The sequence below is a fragment of the Kazachstania africana genome, chromosome 9, assembly GCF_000304475.1.
Source record: "Kazachstania africana CBS 2517 chromosome 9, complete genome".
NCBI lineage: Eukaryota > Fungi > Ascomycota > Saccharomycetes > Saccharomycetales > Saccharomycetaceae > Kazachstania > Kazachstania africana.
The window spans coordinates 510,157-530,552 of record NC_018948.1 but is presented as its reverse complement, the minus strand read 5'-3'; the positions used below and the strand labels follow the sequence as shown (position 1 = coordinate 530,552).

Sequence of the window (20,396 nt, the reverse complement as noted above, 5' to 3'; positions counted from 1 at the left end):
AGCTGTGTATCAGCGTGGATTAGAAAAGCATTTAGTCAAAAGAAAGCCTCGACTGTAAAGTAATTCAATTCTTGGCATTGCTTTTTATGGAGTTGGACGATCATGGCTAAGTAGCTTCTTTGGTCTGGAATCAGTATGGATACTCGTTTCAGAATAGTTTTCATCCAGTAAATATAAAAAGGCTTATGACATTTCGTGTTTGTCAAGTTTTTTCTTAACTATATATATTGTGACAGTAACTGAAATTTATATAGATTTCACAGTTCTATTCTTTTTAAGATTTAGTATTAGTATTAATTTTCCAACTTTTGTCACTCCTTTACTAATCTGTAACGATGCGTTTTGCTAATCTAGTTTCCCTCGCTCTCTTATCCAGTTGTATTAATGCTGCTCCGGCCCCTCAACATCATGAACACAGGGAAAAACGTGACGCTGCTGTTGTCACCACCACTGTTGAGACTAATGTTAACGTTGTTGTTGGAACTAGCGGTGCTGCTGAGGAGGCTGTTAACGATGCCGCCTCAGTCGCCGCCTCGTCCGCCACTACTACTGCCACTACAAGTACTAGTAGTACTTCCACCTCCACATCTACTGACTCTTCGTCTACATCTTCTGGCTCTGCTAAAGGTCTCAGTTATTCCCCATACAACAGTGACGGGTCATGTAAAGCACTCTCTGACGTCAAGACCGATTTGGCAAATTTGACTGATTACTCCATTATAAGGCTTTATGGTGTTGATTGTCAACAAGTAGAAAACGTTCTACAAGCCAAACAATCCTCTCAAAAGCTTTTCTTAGGTATTTACTACATGGATGCCATTGAAAGTGGTGTTTCTACTATCCAATCTGCTATTGAATCTTACGGTTCATGGGATGACGTTTATACAGTCTCTATCGGTAACGAACTAGTAAACAGCGGTAGTGCCACTGCATCTCAAATTGAAGGCTATGTTAACTCCGGTAAGACAGCTCTAACTGCTGCAGGTTACACTGGTCCCGTAGTATCTGTCGATACATTCACAGCTGTAATTGATAACACTGAATTATGTAACTATTCCGACTACATCGCTGTTAACGCTCACGCATATTTCGATTACTATACAGCTGCTGCAGATGCTGGCACCTGGTTGAAGACTCAAATCTCTAGGGTTTCTGATGCCTGTGGTGGCAACAAGACTGTGCTAATCACTGAATCTGGGTGGCCATCTCAAGGTGAAACTTATGGTTCTGCAGTTCCATCAAAGGCCAATCAAGAAGCTGCTATTTCGTCGATTAAAAGCAATTGTGGTGATTCTACCATTCTGTTCACAGCCTATAACGATTTATGGAAGGCTGACGGATCTTATGGTGTAGAAAAATGGTGGGGTGTTTACTCTAGAGATTAGTTGGTCAGGACAATTAACTAAAAAATATGTTATTTAATCATTGACGATATATAGAATTCAATATATTCAAGTAATAGAAAATATGAAAGTGAAAAAAAAATAAAGAGAATATATGTAGTAAATTGCCTTTTTTATTTTTATCAATAAGATAAATTTAGAAATCAATTTTTAATGACCATTGGTCTATCATGGGTATTGTGGGACCTTAATCTATCAGGATGGTCCATAAAAATGTAATCCAAGTTCGACATAATCTTGTATAAAATAACTTTCTCTAGTTCGTTATCACTGTAATGGCTTAATGACTTGAACGTTCTGTTCTGTCCCATAGTGAATAATATCCCAAGCTTAATCTTGGAAAATTCTTTTTGACCTAGGCCAAATTTGGCATGCAATCTTTCTCTTGTCTTGGTGAATGGCTCATCAGGTATTAGGTTAAATAAAAATGATATCCCATGCCTATTTTCAATTTCCTTGAAATATTGTTGAACAATCACAAGACGACCCTCCTCTTCTGCTTTTTTACTATCGCCAATTTTCTTCGTTTCATCATCTTCAAATGAATCAGAAGCATCTGCTTTGTAGGTGTCAGGAGCAGGAGATGGAGACATTGATATATCATCATCAGCCTCACTATTTTCTTCTGACGAGATTTCTTCATCAAACTTTTTAAACAATTCCGATTCTTCACCAAGAACTCTGCCAAATATCAAGTATGACTTCGATATTTGCTTAAATGATGTTTCTGGAGTTAATATACCTTGGAATTGGAAATTGTGGTTTGTCCATAACAAAATTTTTGACTCTTCTTCATCTGTAAATCCAACTTTATCTTGAATTTTGTTCAAAAATTGACCCATTGTAAAAGTAGCAGGAACTTCAAACTCGAAACACTGGTAATGAATGTAACTGTTTTTCAGCCAATAAAATTTCACAGATCTCAAGTGTTCAAATTCTTCCAAAGGCATTGAGAGCACTTCATATTCAAATGGTGGGATCATGTCACAGTTGTAATCCTTTAGTAAATAATCATTGAGAACCGATTTTGACTTCATGACATAACGGCCATTGGTATAAATTGCAAAAAGTTTCAAAAGCTCTGGCTTAATATTCACATGTTTTGCAACTAAAATGGATAGATCTTTGTATGAAATATATGCTGAGACCCAGAGCTCAAAATGTTCAGCACCGAGGTTCTTTCCTTCATCGGATTCATTCGCAATATTCATCCCAAGGTTAGCACTTAGTTCAGCATTTGAAAATCTCAGTTTTACTCTATGCTCTAAATAGTGATAATAAGCCTCAATGCTGTCATAAAAAGGAAAAATTTCAGAAGAAATTTCAGTAGACCCTGAAGGTAATTGAAATGACAATATATCACCAGACGTCAATTCACAGGTACAAATTTGTTGTTCCTTCGGGACTTTAACCACATTTCCAGGGTTAATTTCCTCGCTAAATGACAAACTCTCGGTATCTACACCAATAAAGTTGGCAACAGTAGTCAATAAGGTTGAGACCTGTTCTAATTGGTCAACAGCACAATATGCAAGACCAGTCAATTTCTGTTTTTTGATGTCAAATTTTTTCAAAAAGATAAGATTGTGTGTCTCTTGGTTAAATACTCTTGGTGTATCTTTCTCTTCGATATATTGATAAAGATTATTTCTCAAATCATCAACTAAAGATTCTGTTATAGCATTTTCAGTAAGAGTGAGCTTCCCTTTTTCCTTCAATCCATTCAAGAAGTTCAGATCCAAATATGGTTCTTCCACGAAGAGATCTATGGAAGAAATACTTTCTTCGTTTTGTTTTTTCAACGTTTCTTCCAAGGTGAGACTTTCCTTCGATGGTACGATAGGATCCTTCAATCTCAATGTGTTGTTCTGTCTAAAACTCATTCTCCAGTACCTGATATCTCTTTCGACGGATAGATTAAGTTCCTTTTTTATTTGTCGATACAAATCACTGACCATCATTGTCCTTGCCACTTTTAGCATCAATGGTTTTTCCTTACCATCATTTAAATCCTGATAAGTGTGCTTGAAAGCATCATTTGGGGTCAAATCAAAGCCTTCAAAATTGAGGAAATTTTTTATTGTATGAATGAAAACTTTAAGATAGAGATGCGCTTCTCTTATTTCCTTTTCACGAAGTTCCTTTTCGGTTTTTTCCTTTTGAACTCTTTCGATAACATGCTTTGGGACATCATTTTCAGTGACTGGTTGTAGCAGATCAGCCTCTTGATCTTCACGAATGTATACAAGCATATAAGCGCTTGTGTGACGTGCCAGTAGATAATTCTGATATTGTTCTCTTGACATTAAACGTACTTCATCATCTGGTATTCTGTCTAGACCAAAATTTTCGTCAAAGACTTGAGTCTTCGTTACTTTCCAAACTTTCTCATCATCAAATCTATACCATTGATCTTCGGTACTTGGTTTAATCATTGCGTAGTAATGACCCGTTGAAATATCACCGGCATGCACCAGAACTCCGTGTAATTTGTAGATACAGGGAGGCATTTCTGTGTCTTCGGTACCCATTTTATCTATATATGAAGAAACATCAATAGAGTCAGGAAATTCATATCTATCATTGACTTTTATTAATTGATCATAGTTAAAATCATACTCGAATCTTTTTAGTTGAAGGTGTAACACTGGAGGGAATGATTCGAATATGACACCCTTTTCAGCATCTTGAAGACCATAATCTTGTGCTGCGTATTGATTTTCGCCGTTCATCAATTCGATTTCAATATAATTTTCAAAGGATGATTTCAAGTCCTTCAAATTCTTAACGTTCATCTGAAGATCCCAAAATTCTTCCACTCTTGATGATTCGTAATCGACATTAATACATTTAATGTAACTTTTCATTCTACCGACAAAAATTTCATTTAACTTATCCTCTACTGGAGTTCCTTTCATTTTATTTTCCAATCTATCCATTAAGATACGATTCAGTTCCTGAACATCATGCTGAGTGAATGCGTCACCACTATCCCAACCGAATGATCTAGTCAATTCTAAGGTATCCAGGGGTTCGTCAGACACTTGTAGTTGATAAAAAGCACGCTGGAGAGCCAGGGGGACACTATTATTGGGACTATCATTTTCGGTAGGAATTTGATAGACAAGCCTTCTAAAATATTTTGTGAAAAAATATGACTGTAGAAGAGAATTTAGATAGCATGTAGCACCTTGATTCTTGAAACCTACGTATCCCGTAACTTTTTTAGAATTATAGTTTAAAAAATTATGCCATAATACACCTGTAGGATCTTTCAATATACGAACGTAAACTGAAATATTTAACTTACCTTCATTTAACAATGCAAACGATTTGCCTTTGAAAGGCTGTTTTAAATGATCTAAATCAATGAAATTTGCAAACCCCCAATCTGTATCATTGGCATTAAATCTGTGATGAGATTTATTGATCATATGAATCTCGCCATCATGTCCCGGTCTAGACAACACAATAGCAAATTGCGCACAACAGTACCAATCTTCATCTTCGTTAGGGACACCAACTGGATGAGGTTCCAAATATATGGCCAGACCTTTATTACGATTCCCATTAGGAAATAAGAGAACGTCCCATTCGAAATCTCCTATCCTAAATCTTGGTGAAACGTATTTTGATTCACTCAAATTATACCAGTTATCAATATGCCAAGTGAAACTGCCGTCTATATCGGATTCTTGTTCTGGGAAAAGTGGTAATATAGTATCCAGGGACTTATTTAGATGGACGGTCTCATCTTTTATGTCTCCATAAACTATCGAATTCATAACGGGGAGGAACACTGCAACCTTGTTTTCAATTTTCTACTAATCCTATTAAATACCTTTGGGATCTACAATCAATGTGGGCCTCCTATAGCTTGCTAAACACTATGAGAACTGGTCTAAATATCAACTCTTGTCTCTATAAAATCAAAAGCCAGGTGCGGTGAAGGGGTACTCAATATTTTCATTTCACGGGCCTGATAACATTGAAGTCTCCGAGTAATTCAAAAAAGCTCATCAAGCCATAAGTAGTTAAGACAGGCTTAAAGCGAAGTCAGATATAGACACAGTCTGGATAAGGTGAATGTTGCAGGTGGGGAGTCAGTTTGGGATCCCACAGCTGTTGGCACGGAGTGTTACTCTGGCGTCTGGCAAGGTTATGTTAGCTCAGATGGCGAGTAGAAGGTTTGTTTCCAGTGAGATTCAGGCTAAGGATCAGCAAGCGGGTGAGTCTAGTACTGCTACTGACACGGGTGTGATCCACAAGACAGAACAGGAGACTTTGATCTATTTTGATAATGTGTATCCTAGGCAGATATCTGTCTGGAACCCTGTAGCCTGGTTGAATTCCATTTTTATTGATCAGTCTCGAGATGCTATTAGATCCAAGATTACGACATTTGCTAGTCCTCCCGACAATCCCATATACGGTTTGAAGCTGCGTTCTACTATCCCAGTCAAGAGGGATGGCGGTGTCTTTGCAACTTTTCTAGTGCCTTACAAATATACTAAAGCTGAAGCAAATGTCTTGATTCAGCAAAACACCGCGAGGGAATCGTCCAAGAGTGTATTGTCGTATTTTACTAAGGCTACAGCATTCCCTGTCAAGGGTTCTCCATGGATTGAAGATCTACGGAGGTTGCCTAGCACCACCATTGATGTCAAGTTCCAGGGCCCCGCCCTGACCGAGGAGGAATTGTATTCGTTGTTTAGAAGATATGGTACCATTATTGACATCTATCCTCCATCGGAATTGTCCAAGAATATTACAAAAGTAAAATACAGGTCGTATAGAGGAGCTATATGCGCTAAGAATTGTGTCTCCGGTATTGAGATCCATAATACTGTGTTGCATATTCAGTATGAAAATATCGCTAAACCCTTATTCATTAAAAATTTCTTTATAAACCATACAAGAATCGCTATTCCTGTTTTTATTGCTCTGTTATCTATCATTGCAGTTCTTATCTTCGACCCAATTAGAGAGTTTTCCATCGAACAAAAGATAACACATAGATACCCTATCTCATTAGATAACCATTGGGTTAAACAGATCAAAGATTTTACAAATTCTACTGTATCGTCTTTTAAAAATTATTTGAATTTAAACGATTCTGGCCACACTAAGAAACATTTATGGGAAGAGAGAATGGAAATCGTTGATGATTTGAAAATGTGGTTAGAAGAAAATAACAACACTTTTGTGGTGATTAGAGGTCCTCGTGGTACGGGGAAAAGGGAATTAGTGATGGATAATCTACTGCAAGATAGAGAAAATGTATTGTATCTAGATTGTGATAAAATTGTTAAATCGAGAACGGACTCTAAATTTTTGAAAAGTATTGCTAATCAAATTGGTTATTTCCCAATTTTTCCTTGGCTCAATTCACTTACAAGTGTCACTGATTTGATGGTCCAGGGCATGACAGGTCAGAAGACAGGATTAAATGAATCGAAGGAAACTCAATTCCGAAATATCTTAACCACTTCAATGATGGCAATAAGACGTATTGCCTTGAAAAAATATAAACCAGTGATTCAAGACGGGGGGGAAGTCGTTAATGTGAAAGAAGAAGATTATTTACAGCAACATCCAGAGGCTAAACCTGTTGTGGTCATAGATAGGTTTGCAGGGAAATCTGACATAAACGGCTTCGTTTATAAAGAGTTGGCGGATTGGACGTCTATGTTAGTACAAATGAATATTGCACATGTTGTCTTCTTAACTGAATCCATTGCATCAAATCAACAATTGGCAGAATCGTTTCCTAACCAAGTATTCAAGAATTTGGAACTTTCAGATGCCTCAAGGGAGAATTCAAAAGCCTTTGTGCTATCGCAGCTGCAAGAATCGACTAGAACATCAAGTTCATTGAAATTAGATGAGAAGCTCTTGAATGAGATTGATGATGCAATTGACCCACTTGGTGGTAGAATGTTAGACTTACAGGCTTTTGTAAGAAGAGTCAAATCAGGTGAAGAGCCCGAGAAGGCATTGGAAAAGATGGTGGAACAAGCGAGTGAACAAATTACTCAAATCTTCCTAAGTGACAAATATGACAGTGTAAAAAGTGCTCAAGCGTGGGAGTTGATGGAACTCCTTGACAAGAGCCCCGTTATTTCTTTCGAAGATGTCATCTTCAGACCCCTTTTCAAAGCATCCCCTGAGTTGGGAGTAATAGAATTGGAGAATAATGGTCTAATCACGGTTTCGAGAGATAGAGGTGTTTTGAGGGAGATCCGCCCTGCAAAACCTCTTTACAGAGCAGCCTTTCACTACTTAGTCCATGATTCACAGCTATCAACGGTGCTTAAAACCCGTTATAATTTAAAAGTTATTTCTTTTGAAACAGGAAGAATCAAAAAGTGGGAAGAAGAATTACGTCCTCTGGGTAAAATTCAAGATCCTAAGCTTTTCAAGAGTAGGTTAGATTACCTTTCAGGGAAGATCGCAACCAGCAGCGATGTGATCAACCATTGTGAAACAGAGATAAAGAGGCTTTCTCAATCGAAAAAATAACATGTCTTGTATATAATTAATGACTTTCTAGTATATATTCTCAATAAAATTGTCAATTTTTCATATCACAATCGCAAATTGCAATTAATCATCAAGCGTCAAAGTTGAAAAATAAGTCATCGTGAATTCAAAATGCACATATAAATATCTAAACCTAAAGAATATTGAAGTTTTTGTTCCATTTCTTCATGGACGTACTGGCAGATGCTGCTATTAAGAAACTCTGTGGTTGCTCGTAGGCAACTTTTACTCGGAAGTAAGCAAAGTGTGAAGGGACAGGCATTACAGCAATTTGGTTTTCTTACGAGACCATCGAGGACGATACCATTCAGTAAATCTTTCAGTACAACTAGACAAATATCTTTGCGTAGTTCTGCTATTTTAAGGTTTCAAGGCATAGAGAATAAAGACAAGGCAGATGCAAAATTGAAGACGGTTAAGCTAAAGGAAGACAGTCGTCCTAATAATGCTGATACAGGTAAGAGCACATCTCTAACGAAGGCTCCAAGTATATCAGAATTGAAGATTTTGAAGGATTTGTTTAAATATATATGGCCTAGAGGTGACAGCAAAGTAAAATTGCGTGTACTAATATCTTTATCTTTGTTAATTGGAGCAAAGCTCTTGAACGTCCAAGTTCCCTTTTTCTTCAAGAAGACGGTTGATTCAATGAACGTTACATGGGATGATCCAAGTGTAGCCTTACCTGCAGCAATTGGTCTGACCATCCTATCTTACGGTGTTGCCAGATTCAGTACAGTGTTATTTGGTGAACTGCGTAATGCAGTATTTGTGAAAGTCGCACAAAACGCTATCAAGACAGTGTCAGTGGAAACATTTAGGCACTTGATGAAATTAGATCTGGGGTGGCATTTAAGTAGACAAACTGGTGGATTGACTAGAGCCATGGACAGAGGTACAAAAGGTATCTCGTACGTACTTAGTGCAATGGTCTTCCATATCATTCCCATCACTTTCGAAATCTCCGTAGTATGTGGTATCTTGACTCATCAGTTTGGTGCTTCTTTTGCAGAGATCACTTTCATGACTATGTTGCTATATTCAATTTTCACTATAAAAACTACTGCTTGGAGGACTCAATTTCGAAGAGATGCCAATAAAGCTGATAATAAGGGCGCCAGTATTGCATTAGATTCACTAATCAATTTTGAAGCCGTCAAGTATTTTAATAATGAGAATTATTTAAGCTCCAAGTATAATTCTGCCTTGATTGATTATAGAAATTCTCAAATAAAAATATCGAAGTCATTGGCATTTTTAAATTCAGGTCAAAATCTCATTTTTACAACTGCATTGACAGGAATGATGTATCTGGGTTGTACTGGTGTCATAGGTGGTAATTTAACAGTAGGTGATTTAGTATTAATTAACCAGCTGGTTTTCCAACTGAGTGTGCCTTTGAATTTCCTTGGGAGTGTGTATCGTGAACTAAAACAGTCATTGATTGATATGGAATCGTTATTCAAATTGAGGAAAAACGAAGTTAAAATTCATAATATTGAAAATCCAAAGATCATATTGAAGGAAGATGGACCCTTTGAAATAACTTTTGAGAATGTAACATTTGGATACCATGCAGATAGAAAGATTTTGAAAAATGCTAGTTTCACAATCCCTGCTGGATGGAAAACTGCTATTGTAGGCCCTTCTGGTAGTGGTAAATCAACAATCCTAAAATTGGTATTTAGATTTTATGATCCCGAAGAGGGAAGGATTCTAATTAACGGTATAGACGTTAGAGAAATTGAATTAGATTCGTTAAGGAAGTTAATTGGTGTTGTTCCTCAGGATACCCCTTTGTTCAACGATAGTATCTGGGAAAATGTCAAGTTCGGTAGAATTGATGCACTCGACTCAGAAATTTATGAAGTGATAGAAAAAGCACAACTAGATTCTCTCATAAGAAAACTGCCTCAAAGCTACGAAACTATTGTTGGTGAGAGAGGTCTTATGATCAGTGGTGGGGAAAAGCAAAGATTGGCAATTGCGAGGGTGTTATTGAAAGATGCAAGTGTGATGTTCTTTGATGAGGCTACAAGTGCCTTAGATACACATACGGAGCAGGCTCTATTAAAAACAATAAGAGCTAATTTCAAAACGGGTTCGAGAACTAGTATTTATATTGCACACAGACTGAGAACAATTGCGGACGCTGACAAAATAATTGTTCTTGAGGATGGAACAGTTAGAGAAGAAGGAACACATAACGAATTATTAGCTAAAAGCACATCTTTGTACAAGGAGTTATGGAATGTCCAAGAGAACCTGGACTTGATAGAAAGAGAGATCGAAATTGAAAAGGATATAAGGTAAAAATCAAGATAAAAACCGGGACGTACCCTAGCTTCAGGAAAATCTTTCATTACAAGAACTTAAAAATTTGCATACTCAGCACAGGGTTCCTACATTGTATATTGTAATATAATGATAGATAGTGTATTGTTCTTTCGCTCATTTTCCTTATTAACCAATTGTCATTGATCATTCCCGGAACCATCTTGGTGAATGCTCTACTAACATGCTAATAGATGCTTTTGGCAAAACTACGATGACTACGCGGGATAGGTTTTAACAAAAAATTTCTCTGTGTTGGCTAAATGACTACTTTCCATATTTGGTAGTTGGTGACACGCTCTGGAGGACTTTTGAAGTTTGAGCTAGGAGCGTTATTCTTTGTTTTCACGATAAATCAATCTTACGACCGTCTAAAAGAGTACTTCATCTCCAATTGCTAACGCACTTTTACGAGAGGAAGATATAATGAGAAATGTTTTAGGAAAATAGTCAACACCCGTTCCAATCCCTGAATATTTCGAGGCTTCCGTAATTCAGTTCTTTATGAAGTGTCCAGGTTAGTACAGCGTTGTAACAGTAAACAACTTTCCAGTGTGAGCTTTTTTTTCTTCAGAGGAGTATATTCAATTTAGTATTGAAGCGTCAGTTAAGGCAATCGTTCGTTAATATTCATTATATTTGACTCCCAAATATGGTAAAGAAACACGTTTTCATAGCTTTCATAATGTCGTTATACTGTTATCATGTTCAAATAGGGAAAATTATTGGTAAATCAATACAAGTTTGAAAGATATATAAGGATGAGGCTTTTATGGCCTGTAAATTGCATTGATTTCCACATATTCCCAACAAACCAAATAAATCAAGACCTTTGAAGTAATTATGAAAAAGGTATCGAATTTTCTTTACAAAATAAGCTTACTCTTAACAGCCCTTTTCTCAACTGTCTTTGCTGAAACATTTTCTGGTAATGAAGTAATTCAAGGATCTACTTTTTTCACTGGTGCAGTTAGTGTTAGTGCTGATTCTACTTTGGTTATTGAATCTGGTTTATTACATTATTTTTTTAATACAGTTACTAATAATGGTAATTTATACATCTGTGAAAGATCGTCAACCAATATTGGCATGGGAATTTACATTTACCAAAGTTTATACAACTATGGTACATTCCTTGTTGATGATAGTATGGCTTCAACTGCATTATCTTTACATTATTCCGGTGCAGTCTTCTACAATACAGGTGACATGTACTTCAAGAGTTCTTCTTCTCTCTTAGGTGGGGCATCTATTAAAATTACATCAAGTTCTTTTTACAACAGTGGTATTCTTTCTTTCAATACAAGCACTAGTGGTACCACCGGTAAAGTTACTTTAGGTAGTGGTGTCGTGTTGCTGGGTCTACTGTCAAAAATGACCAACGATGGTACCATTTGTTTGGAAAGTACGACCTTTGACCAAACAACTAATATCGAAGGTAGTGGTTGTATTGATGTTGGTTCAAACGCTGCTTTGACTGTTGACCATACTTATACTTCTTTATCAGATCAAACCATTTATATGTCTTCTACATCTTCTGTCGTCAATTTTGACAGATTGACAGGTTCACATACCTATATACTAAGAGGTTTCGGTGGCGGTAATAAGATATACTTCCCATTCGTTATTTTATCTTACAATTATGACTCTACTACCGGTGTCTTAAAGGTCATCAGTGCTTTGTCGAGTTGTGAAATTCAGATTGGTACCGGTTACAGCAGCAGTGGTTTCTCTAAGATTAATAACGGTATAATCCTTCAGTCAGGTTTAACCTACAGCGCTGATGCTCCGGATACCACTCGTCCATCAGTTTGTGCTGCCTGTAACAATGCGCCAAGTTGTTCCGATACTGGTTCTTACAGCACTTTGACAAATTCTTACACCAATTCGGAACTTCCATCTGCTTGGACCACGACAATGTCAACTGGCACGGTAACTGTTACTCTTGGTAATTCATACTATTACACCACTGACAGTGCCGGTAGCACTTATATTGCTGATACCATCTACATAGTTACTGGTAGCGATGCGGCTACTCCAACCAGTTCCTCTGCTGAAGCTTCTACCATTTCAGTTTCAGCTTCCACATCAACTTCTGATGTGACTTCTTCTAATTCTATTCCTAATACTTCTGTTTCAAGCTCCGGAAGTGTCAGCTTGAGTTCAAACGAAGGTTCTGGAACTTCTCCAATCGCTTCTGTTGCCTCTACTATGACTTTTTCGAGCACTACTGTAACTTTAGCGTCCACTGAAAGTGAGTCTCTACCTTATTACACTACTACAGTAACATCTGGAAGTTCTTCTGAGACTCTGGTTGTTTCGGAATACACGACAACCAATTCTGTCGGTGATGCTACCACCGTCACTACGACCTCTACGGTTTCTGGTACTGATTTGCCAGTATATACAACGACAGTTGTGATTTCTGGAAGTGATACAGAAACTTTAGTTGTTTCTGAATATACTACAGTTGAACCAGATGGTCAAACTACAACTGAATTTACCACATATACTGTTACAAACAGTGCTGGTCCTTTACCAAGTTACACGACTACTGTCGAAGAAAACGGTTCCACACTTACCTATATTGTCAGCGGCTATACAACAACAAATTCAGAAGGTCAAACCGTTACCAGAGAGTCTAGTTCTCTCGTTAATGCCGGGAAGTCTACTGTTTACGCTACTACAGTAACCAACGTCGATGTTACTTCTACTCTGATTGTTTGTGAATGTACTCTAACTAAGTCTAATGGTGAGACCGTCTCTACATTGACAACCTATCCAGCTTCGGTTACACAAAGTAATATGTCTGGAAACTCCTATACTACCACAGTTGTGTGTCCTGAAACCGTCACAGTGATCGAATGCGACTATGAGACTACTGATTCAAATGGTAGTACAATTGAAGTCCATAGCATATACACCACCGCAGCTGCTGAGACAAAGGCTGCAGCTGCTGCCACGCATGTCCCAAGTGGCACTACAGAAGCCTCCAACGCTGCTGCTACTGCCACTGCTACTGCCGTTTCTGTAGTTTCATTTCCTACTGTATCCACCGCTGTCGCGGTATCGACATACGAGGGCAAGGCCATGAAGGTCCAAGAATTGACGACATGGTTGATGTTGCTTCTAGGAGCCTTCACTGTTCTTATTTGAAATCTTCATTCCGATGTAAACGTATCAAAACACGTTTGTTTTATATTTATTACATATACCCTTACAAGCTAATGCAGCTATATACACTTTAAGTTCGTTCTAATTATCTTTCACCAGCACTTGAACCTTCCACTAATGGTGCCAGTTTGCACCGACGTAGTCCAGCCGTTTGCTCACACTTTCTTGACTCTTTGCAGGCTAGTTGACCCTGGCACCGCTTTTGACACCAGGCCTACCGGCGAGTGACAGAACGTGCCAGCAGTTGGAAAGACACACAGAGAGATATACAGGGGGGCTACATGTCTGGTCCACTTGCTGATGAATGCCCAGAGCAATGGAAGCCTGTCGGTGGATGCCTGCCAGTATGGGCCAAGTTGGCCTCATAGCTGAGAGAGAATCATCCACGACGACCGGTTGCTAGTCACGATGCACTTTTCTTATTTTGACTCCGATCGCAGTTGAAATTATAGAGATCGAGAAATTTAACTTCTTACATCGATGAATTGTTGCAATAATTCGCATATGTAGGAAGCATTTATAAAGTGTGAACTTTGTGATCTGGATTGGATTTTGTATAAGGTTCAAATTGTTGTTAATATTCTTTACGGCTGATTTGAAGAAGTTGAAAATCGTCAAATTGAGGAAGAATGTGTGGTATTTTAGGTATTGCCCTGGCCAATGAAAGTGCCACTGTGGCACCGGAACTTTGTGATGGCTGTATCTTTCTTCAGCATAGAGGGCAGGACGCTGCAGGGATAGCTACCTGCGGGAATCGAGGTAGAATATATCAGTGTAAGGGCAATGGTTTGGCTCGGGATGTTTTCACACAGCAGCGTGTGAATAATTTGGCTGGTTCAATGGGTATTGCGCATTTACGTTATCCCACGGCTGGTTCTTCTGCTAACTCTGAAGCTCAGCCATTCTACGTTAACAGCCCCTATGGTATCAATCTAGCTCATAATGGTAATTTGGTGAATACGGTCTCCTTGAAAAGGTACATGGATGAAGATGTGCACAGACATATAAATACAGACAGTGACAGTGAATTGCTGTTAAATATCTTTGCCTCTGAATTGGAGAAACACAATAAGTATAGAGTCAACAATGAAGATGTGTTTCTCGCTTTAGAAGGTGTGTATAGATTATGTCGTGGTGGTTATGCATGTGTCGGTATGTTGGCAGGGTTCGCCCTATTTGGATTTAGAGATCCAAATGGTATTAGACCTTTACTCTTTGGTGAAAGATTGAATGAAGACGGTACTAAAGATTATATGTTAGCTTCCGAAAGTGTTGTTTTAAAGGCACACAATTTCTCTACCTTTCGTGATATAAAACCTGGTGAGGCAGTCATTATTCCAAAGGATTGCTCTCAAAGCGAACCTGAATTCAGACAAGTGGTTCCGATCAACTCTTACAGACCAGATGTCTTCGAATATGTCTATTTTGCAAGACCAGACAGTGTTCTAGATGGTATATCCGTGTATCATACCAGGCTAGCAATGGGTAGAAAATTAGCCGAAAATATCAAGAGACAACTAAGTCCAGAAGATATCGACGTGGTCATGGCAGTGCCCGATACAGCCAGAACTTGTGCACTAGAGTGTGCTAACATTTTAAATAAACCATACCGTGAAGGTTTTGTTAAAAATAGATACGTTGGGAGAACTTTCATTATGCCAAATCAAAAGGAAAGAATTTCTTCAGTTAGAAGGAAATTAAACCCAATGGATACAGAATTTAGAGATAAAAATGTCTTAATTGTAGATGATTCCATTGTAAGAGGGACTACGTCTATTGAGATTGTCAATATGGCTAAAGAAAGTGGTGCATCAAAGGTTTATTTTGCTTCAGCTGCTCCAGCCATCCGTTACAATCATATATATGGTATTGATTTGACCGATAATAAGAACTTAATTGCTTATAATAGAAGTAATGAGGAGATTGCCAGTATTTTAAAATGTGAAAAAGTTATATATCAAGAGTTAGATGATTTGATTGATTGTTGTAAGACTGCTGCTATAGACAAGTTTGAGGTTGGTGTATTTTCTGGAAGCTACGTAACTGGTGTGGAAGATGGTTACTTACAGGAATTGGAAAAAGTACGTGAATTGAATAGAAACAGTACAGGTGATATCAAACCAGATGTTGACATAGGTCTATATAATCCAGGAGATTACTGATTATGCATCGTACACATTACACATTATGTAAATAAACGTTTTAGATAGACATAAATATTATAAAATTAGCAATAACATGGAAAGCGGATACGGAGCTCATGATATCAAGGCGATAGGGTGCTTAAAACATGCTTATCTTTTGAGTGGCTCCATTCAACATAGTAATACGTTGAATGCGCGAATTCCTTGCTACAAAGAAACCTGATTCAATTGATACAGAGGAAAAGCAATGCATTGGGACCTCTTCTACATCATACCTCTAGCCACATACTGAATGGTACGAGATATTTGGACTGAGCTTATCAATAAGACTCGAAGAAAGGATGACGATACCTCTGGGAAGACGATAATTGTTTGTTGTCCCAGTAAAGACACAATGTATGAATTTCAAAAGAAGTACTATCCTACTGAACTACAAGAGAGCATCGATGAGAAACCTACGACGCAACTACAATTCCATTACATAATGGATACCAGTAGGAGCGAAGATATCGATAGGTCTCCACACGGTATCGTTAACATCTATTCGATGGTCTCTCCGGTAGAACACAGTACATTGTCCCTACTACACCCAATAATAGAGCAAATTCGTGGCAACGTCCAACTATGCGTAGTATTAGACTGGTCAAAGAATAGCCAAAGATCATGGCTGCGGTATTTGAATGATATGTTCAAAGAATTGCAAGTTTTCGAGTCGTTGATGCAGTTACATGTAATATGCGTGAACTCAAATGTCATCTGGGAATTGCAGAGAAGCTCAACAAGTTGGAACACAAGACTAATTGGATTTGTGCAGCAATCACTGAGATCCTTTTGTTTAGAAAAAAATGGTTCATTATATTTTCTGCAAGAAAACGGTACCATCGACATTTTAACCGATATTATCCATGAAAACACCCACGACGACACCAGAATTGAGATGATTGACATCTCCAAAACATTCATTCCTAGTGGCTCGGATTCTTTTGGGCTGATAAAAACGATAGATGACACATTCGATCCATCAATTGCAACTACAGATGAATTTATCGCCACACAATACGAAAAAGCTGTTCCAGAAGCTTACAAGCCATCTTATGGCAACAGCGAGCTCCTGAAAGGTGCGAGCTATACTGTCTACGAAGACCCACAAGCGTCAGATTACTACCAGACCTTATTAGATTTTGATGTCCAAAAGAAGCTTTCGGAAATAAATAAAACCTACAGAAGCAAGCCATTGACATGAAAAGAAGCAGATTATTTACACTCCTAATATGCTCTTCCCATTGCAGCACACTGAATGCTGGCTACCGGGTCATTTACAGGCTAAAATTGGCCAAATATTGCTTGATTTGATGTGTTATCACTATATACGTTGTGTAAAGATCTATACAGACACTTTTTTTCAAAAGTAGTGAAAGGCGAAAATAATGGAAGCTCTTAGATATATGGCTATAAGACTGTTAGAAGAATATTAAGCAACTTGTATTTGAAAGGACTGTATATCACTTTCCAATTGATATAGGCTTTCTGAAGTGTCTCAATTTAGAAGAATGGTCAGTAAGCAAAACAAGAAGAAGTCAAAAGTCAAGTTTAATAATGATCAGAAGGATGAAAGCAATAAGGACTTAACAAAAGAAGATGACGCCTATGATGCTATATTTGGAGGAGAATTTGGATCACTAGAGATTGGCTCGTATATCAGGAATGATTCTAATGACGACGGTGCCACGCAGCATCTGCCAGATGCTGTTGATTTTGAGGATGAAGATGAACTGGCAGATGAGGAAGAACTATCACAGGCGGATGACGATAACAAAGGCACTGCAGTAAACAAATCGCACGCTTCAATACTTCCTAATGACAATATGAATCTATCGTTAAACGATATGGATCCGAATGGAAATATGATGAATGAAGCTGTGGCCTTTGGCAATGGTGTCCAGGACGGGAATGAGTTTATGTTATCCCACGATGGATCGCCTATATTACCGAACAACTTAAATGAGTTCGAAAGTGGTAATAATGCTTTGTTCATGGGTATTGATGACACTAACGGTAATGCTGTCTTTGTAGAACAGCAAACCTCATATGACATGTTTTCCATGGCAAATAATAATCAACCTCAAATTAGTAAACAAGATGAAAAGATAAGGTCAGCCAACAGGGAAAAGGCTCTATTAAAGTATTATTTCCCAGATTTTAAGAAGGGGGATAATGTAAGATGGAATAGATCAATATATCGAAAAAGTAAAAGATATAACTATCACATTGAAACAGATTTCATACCATTAAAACCTCTCATACCATCAAAATTAAAGTTACAGGTTCAGCAAGATCAGAAAAAGATTTTTAGAACTATGGATCACATAACGACAATACAGGCATTGCAAAAGAAGAAGAAGAAGCATAGTATTATCACCGCCACTTTGGATGAACTTTATCCACTTATTGATGAAAAATCTAACGAGAAGACAAATTTAAATGAAAATAACAAAATTTCAGAGGATTTATTGGTGGCTACCGATGATTGGGATGAAGAGAAAATTATTAACGGAGAAAAGAGTATTGAGAGAAATACTGATACTTTACTTTCCACTAAGGTCGATGATATTAATAGTGACGCTTGGAATTGGAATGAAGATAACTTGGTCGATGCTAAGTTATCTGAAGCAAAGCATGCAGAGTTAGATATGAATGATGAGAAGTTGCTTCTATTAATTCAAAGAGAACCTGTACATAAAGATGTTCAACCAATTTCCGTTAACCTACCGTTTGACCATATGTTTTCTGGCCCTCAGTTAAGCGAAAAATTGCTCTTATCAAAATTTAACATTTCCAATGATGAAATATACAGTACCCTTAAGCGGACGCATCAACCAAAAGTACGTTCTACTATTTCAAATCTCAATATTGAACATTCACAACCCGCTATAAATCTACAATCACCCTTTTATAAGGTTGTGTTGCCGAGAAATCAATTAAGATTTTATCATAGACCTAAATTTGGGTCTAATATCCGTCCTAATACGACATTTTTCTTCAATAAATTGAAGACAAGGAAGCGTAAGCGTGATAAGGGCAAAGATGTCAGAGAGTCGTTTACTTCCACCGCTGACTTAACGATTGGTGATACTGCTCCAATATATTTGATGGAGTACTCAGAACAAGATCCACTAGCACTTTCAAAATTTGGTATGGCCAATAAATTAATTAACTACTACAGAAAATACAATGAGCAAGATACTTTAAGGCCTAAATTACCCGTAGGTGAAACGCATGTACTCGGTGTTCAGGATAAGTCACCCTTTTGGAATTTTGGCTTTGTAGAACCAGGTCATATCGTTCCAACATTGTACAATAACATGGTTCGTGCACCTGTATTCAAACATGGAGTCTCTGGAACTGACTTTTTACTGGTGAGGAGTACTGGCAATGGTACTAACAATAAATTCTATTTGAGAAACATTAATCATCTGTTTACAGTAGGCCAAACTTTCCCAGTCGAAGAAATTCCTGGTCCAAACTCAAGGAAAGTTACTTCAATGAGAACGACAAGACTAAAAATGATTGTTTATAGAATCTTAAACAGAACACCAAATCGTGCAATTTCAATTGAACCAATTACAAGGCATTTCCCTGACCAGGATTATGGTCAGAATAGACAAAAAATTAAAGAGTTTATGAAATATCAAAGGGAGGGACCTGATAAGGGGCTTTGGAAATTGAAAGAAGGGGAAGTTTTATTAGATAATGAAAATACCAAGAAACTTCTTTTACCTGAGCAAGTAGCAGAAGTCGAGTCCATGTCACACGGTTTACAATTCTGGGAGGACAACGAAAATTATAATTTTGATGAAAAACTGTTAAAGCTAGAAGAAAATCTTTTACCTTGGAATGTTACAAAGAATTTTGTCAACGCCACACAGATGAGGGCGATGATTCAAATCCATGGTGCAGGTGATCCTACGGGTTGTGGTGAAGGTTTCTCCTTCTTAAAGACGTCTATGAAAGGTGGTTTTGTCAAATCAGAATCGGCAGGCCCAGAAGAAAAGAGGAAAAAGAAGCGGAATGCATCAGTGGAAAAAAATGGTAATAGCACAGGACATACGTACAACGTTGTTCAGCAACAAAAGGCTTATGAGGAAGAAATCAGTAAGACGTGGTATACACATACAAAGTCATTAAGTGTCACTAATCCATTTGAAGAGATTGATGACCCAAATGTTATCAATCAAACAAACAAAAAGGTTCGTACCCATAGAGATGACAATAAAGTCTTGAAAATAGTACGGAAAAGGAGGGACGAAAACGGTATTATACAAAGGCAAACTATCATTATAAAGGATCCTCGTGTTATCAAGGGGTACATCCGCGGTAAAGAGAGGATGAAAGAGGCCAAATTAGACGTTAATAAACTATTAGAAGATGATAATTTGAATTTGGAAAACGTTGAAGATATCGAGATGCAAAAGAAGTTATTGCAAAATGAGTTAGCTTCATTGGAAAAATCTCAACAAAGAAGAGCTGCCAGACAAATGATCACAGCAAACAAGAAAAAGATGCAAGAACAGCAGAACCCTGATGGAAGTGCAAGTCCGGGCAAAGTAACGAAGTCAAAGAATACGACTAGACGTTGTGCAACTTGTGGACAAATCGGTCATATTAGGACAAATAAATCATGTCCAATGTATAATGCTGCTAATAATGCTGCCAATGAGGACAACTCGACTAATGCCACCAATAGTCCAGCCGCCGTTACCACGCCTATTGTACATAACAGTTCTGAAGTACAGTAGGA

General features: G+C 37.7%; 8 protein-coding genes across 8 annotated transcripts; 7 read left to right on the top strand and 1 right to left on the bottom strand.

The window, feature by feature from the left end:
• Nucleotides 1-335: 335 nt before the first annotated feature.
• SCW10 (putative family 17 glucosidase) lies at nt 336-1,385 on the top strand (the record flags this gene model as incomplete). The annotated part of the gene is made up of 1 exon (XM_003959126.1): nt 336-1,385. One exon carries the CDS (start codon nt 336-338, stop codon nt 1,383-1,385), a length of 1,050 nt encoding a protein of 349 aa, XP_003959175.1.
• Nucleotides 1,386-1,546: 161 nt separating this feature from the next.
• On the bottom strand, nt 1,547-5,188 carry UBP15 (ubiquitin-specific protease UBP15; the record flags this gene model as incomplete). The annotated part of the gene is made up of 1 exon (XM_003959125.1): nt 1,547-5,188. The coding sequence occupies one exon, from the start codon at nt 5,186-5,188 to the stop codon at nt 1,547-1,549; it is 3,642 nt and encodes a 1,213-aa protein (XP_003959174.1).
• A 301-nt stretch (nt 5,189-5,489) lies between these two features.
• On the top strand, nt 5,490-7,925 carry YME2 (Yme2p; the record flags this gene model as incomplete). The annotated part of the gene is made up of 1 exon (XM_003959124.1): nt 5,490-7,925. One exon carries the CDS (start codon nt 5,490-5,492, stop codon nt 7,923-7,925), a length of 2,436 nt encoding a protein of 811 aa, XP_003959173.1.
• Nucleotides 7,926-8,129: 204 nt separating this feature from the next.
• ATM1 (ATP-binding cassette Fe/S cluster precursor transporter ATM1) lies at nt 8,130-10,259 on the top strand (the record flags this gene model as incomplete). Its single annotated transcript, XM_003959123.1, has 1 exon — nt 8,130-10,259. The coding sequence occupies one exon, from the start codon at nt 8,130-8,132 to the stop codon at nt 10,257-10,259; it is 2,130 nt and encodes a 709-aa protein (XP_003959172.1).
• Nucleotides 10,260-11,123: 864 nt separating this feature from the next.
• On the top strand, nt 11,124-13,436 carry KAFR0I02570 (uncharacterized protein; the record flags this gene model as incomplete). Its single annotated transcript, XM_003959122.1, has 1 exon — nt 11,124-13,436. One exon carries the CDS (start codon nt 11,124-11,126, stop codon nt 13,434-13,436), a length of 2,313 nt encoding a protein of 770 aa, XP_003959171.1.
• Nucleotides 13,437-14,083: 647 nt separating this feature from the next.
• Nucleotides 14,084-15,616, top strand: ADE4 (amidophosphoribosyltransferase; the record flags this gene model as incomplete). Its single annotated transcript, XM_003959121.1, has 1 exon — nt 14,084-15,616. One exon carries the CDS (start codon nt 14,084-14,086, stop codon nt 15,614-15,616), a length of 1,533 nt encoding a protein of 510 aa, XP_003959170.1.
• Nucleotides 15,617-15,890: 274 nt separating this feature from the next.
• DYN3 (dynein light intermediate chain) lies at nt 15,891-16,841 on the top strand (the record flags this gene model as incomplete). The annotated part of the gene is made up of 1 exon (XM_003959120.1): nt 15,891-16,841. One exon carries the CDS (start codon nt 15,891-15,893, stop codon nt 16,839-16,841), a length of 951 nt encoding a protein of 316 aa, XP_003959169.1.
• A 307-nt stretch (nt 16,842-17,148) lies between these two features.
• Nucleotides 17,149-20,394, top strand: TAF1 (histone acetyltransferase; the record flags this gene model as incomplete). The annotated part of the gene is made up of 1 exon (XM_003959119.1): nt 17,149-20,394. The coding sequence occupies one exon, from the start codon at nt 17,149-17,151 to the stop codon at nt 20,392-20,394; it is 3,246 nt and encodes a 1,081-aa protein (XP_003959168.1).
• Nucleotides 20,395-20,396: the final 2 nt, after the last annotated feature.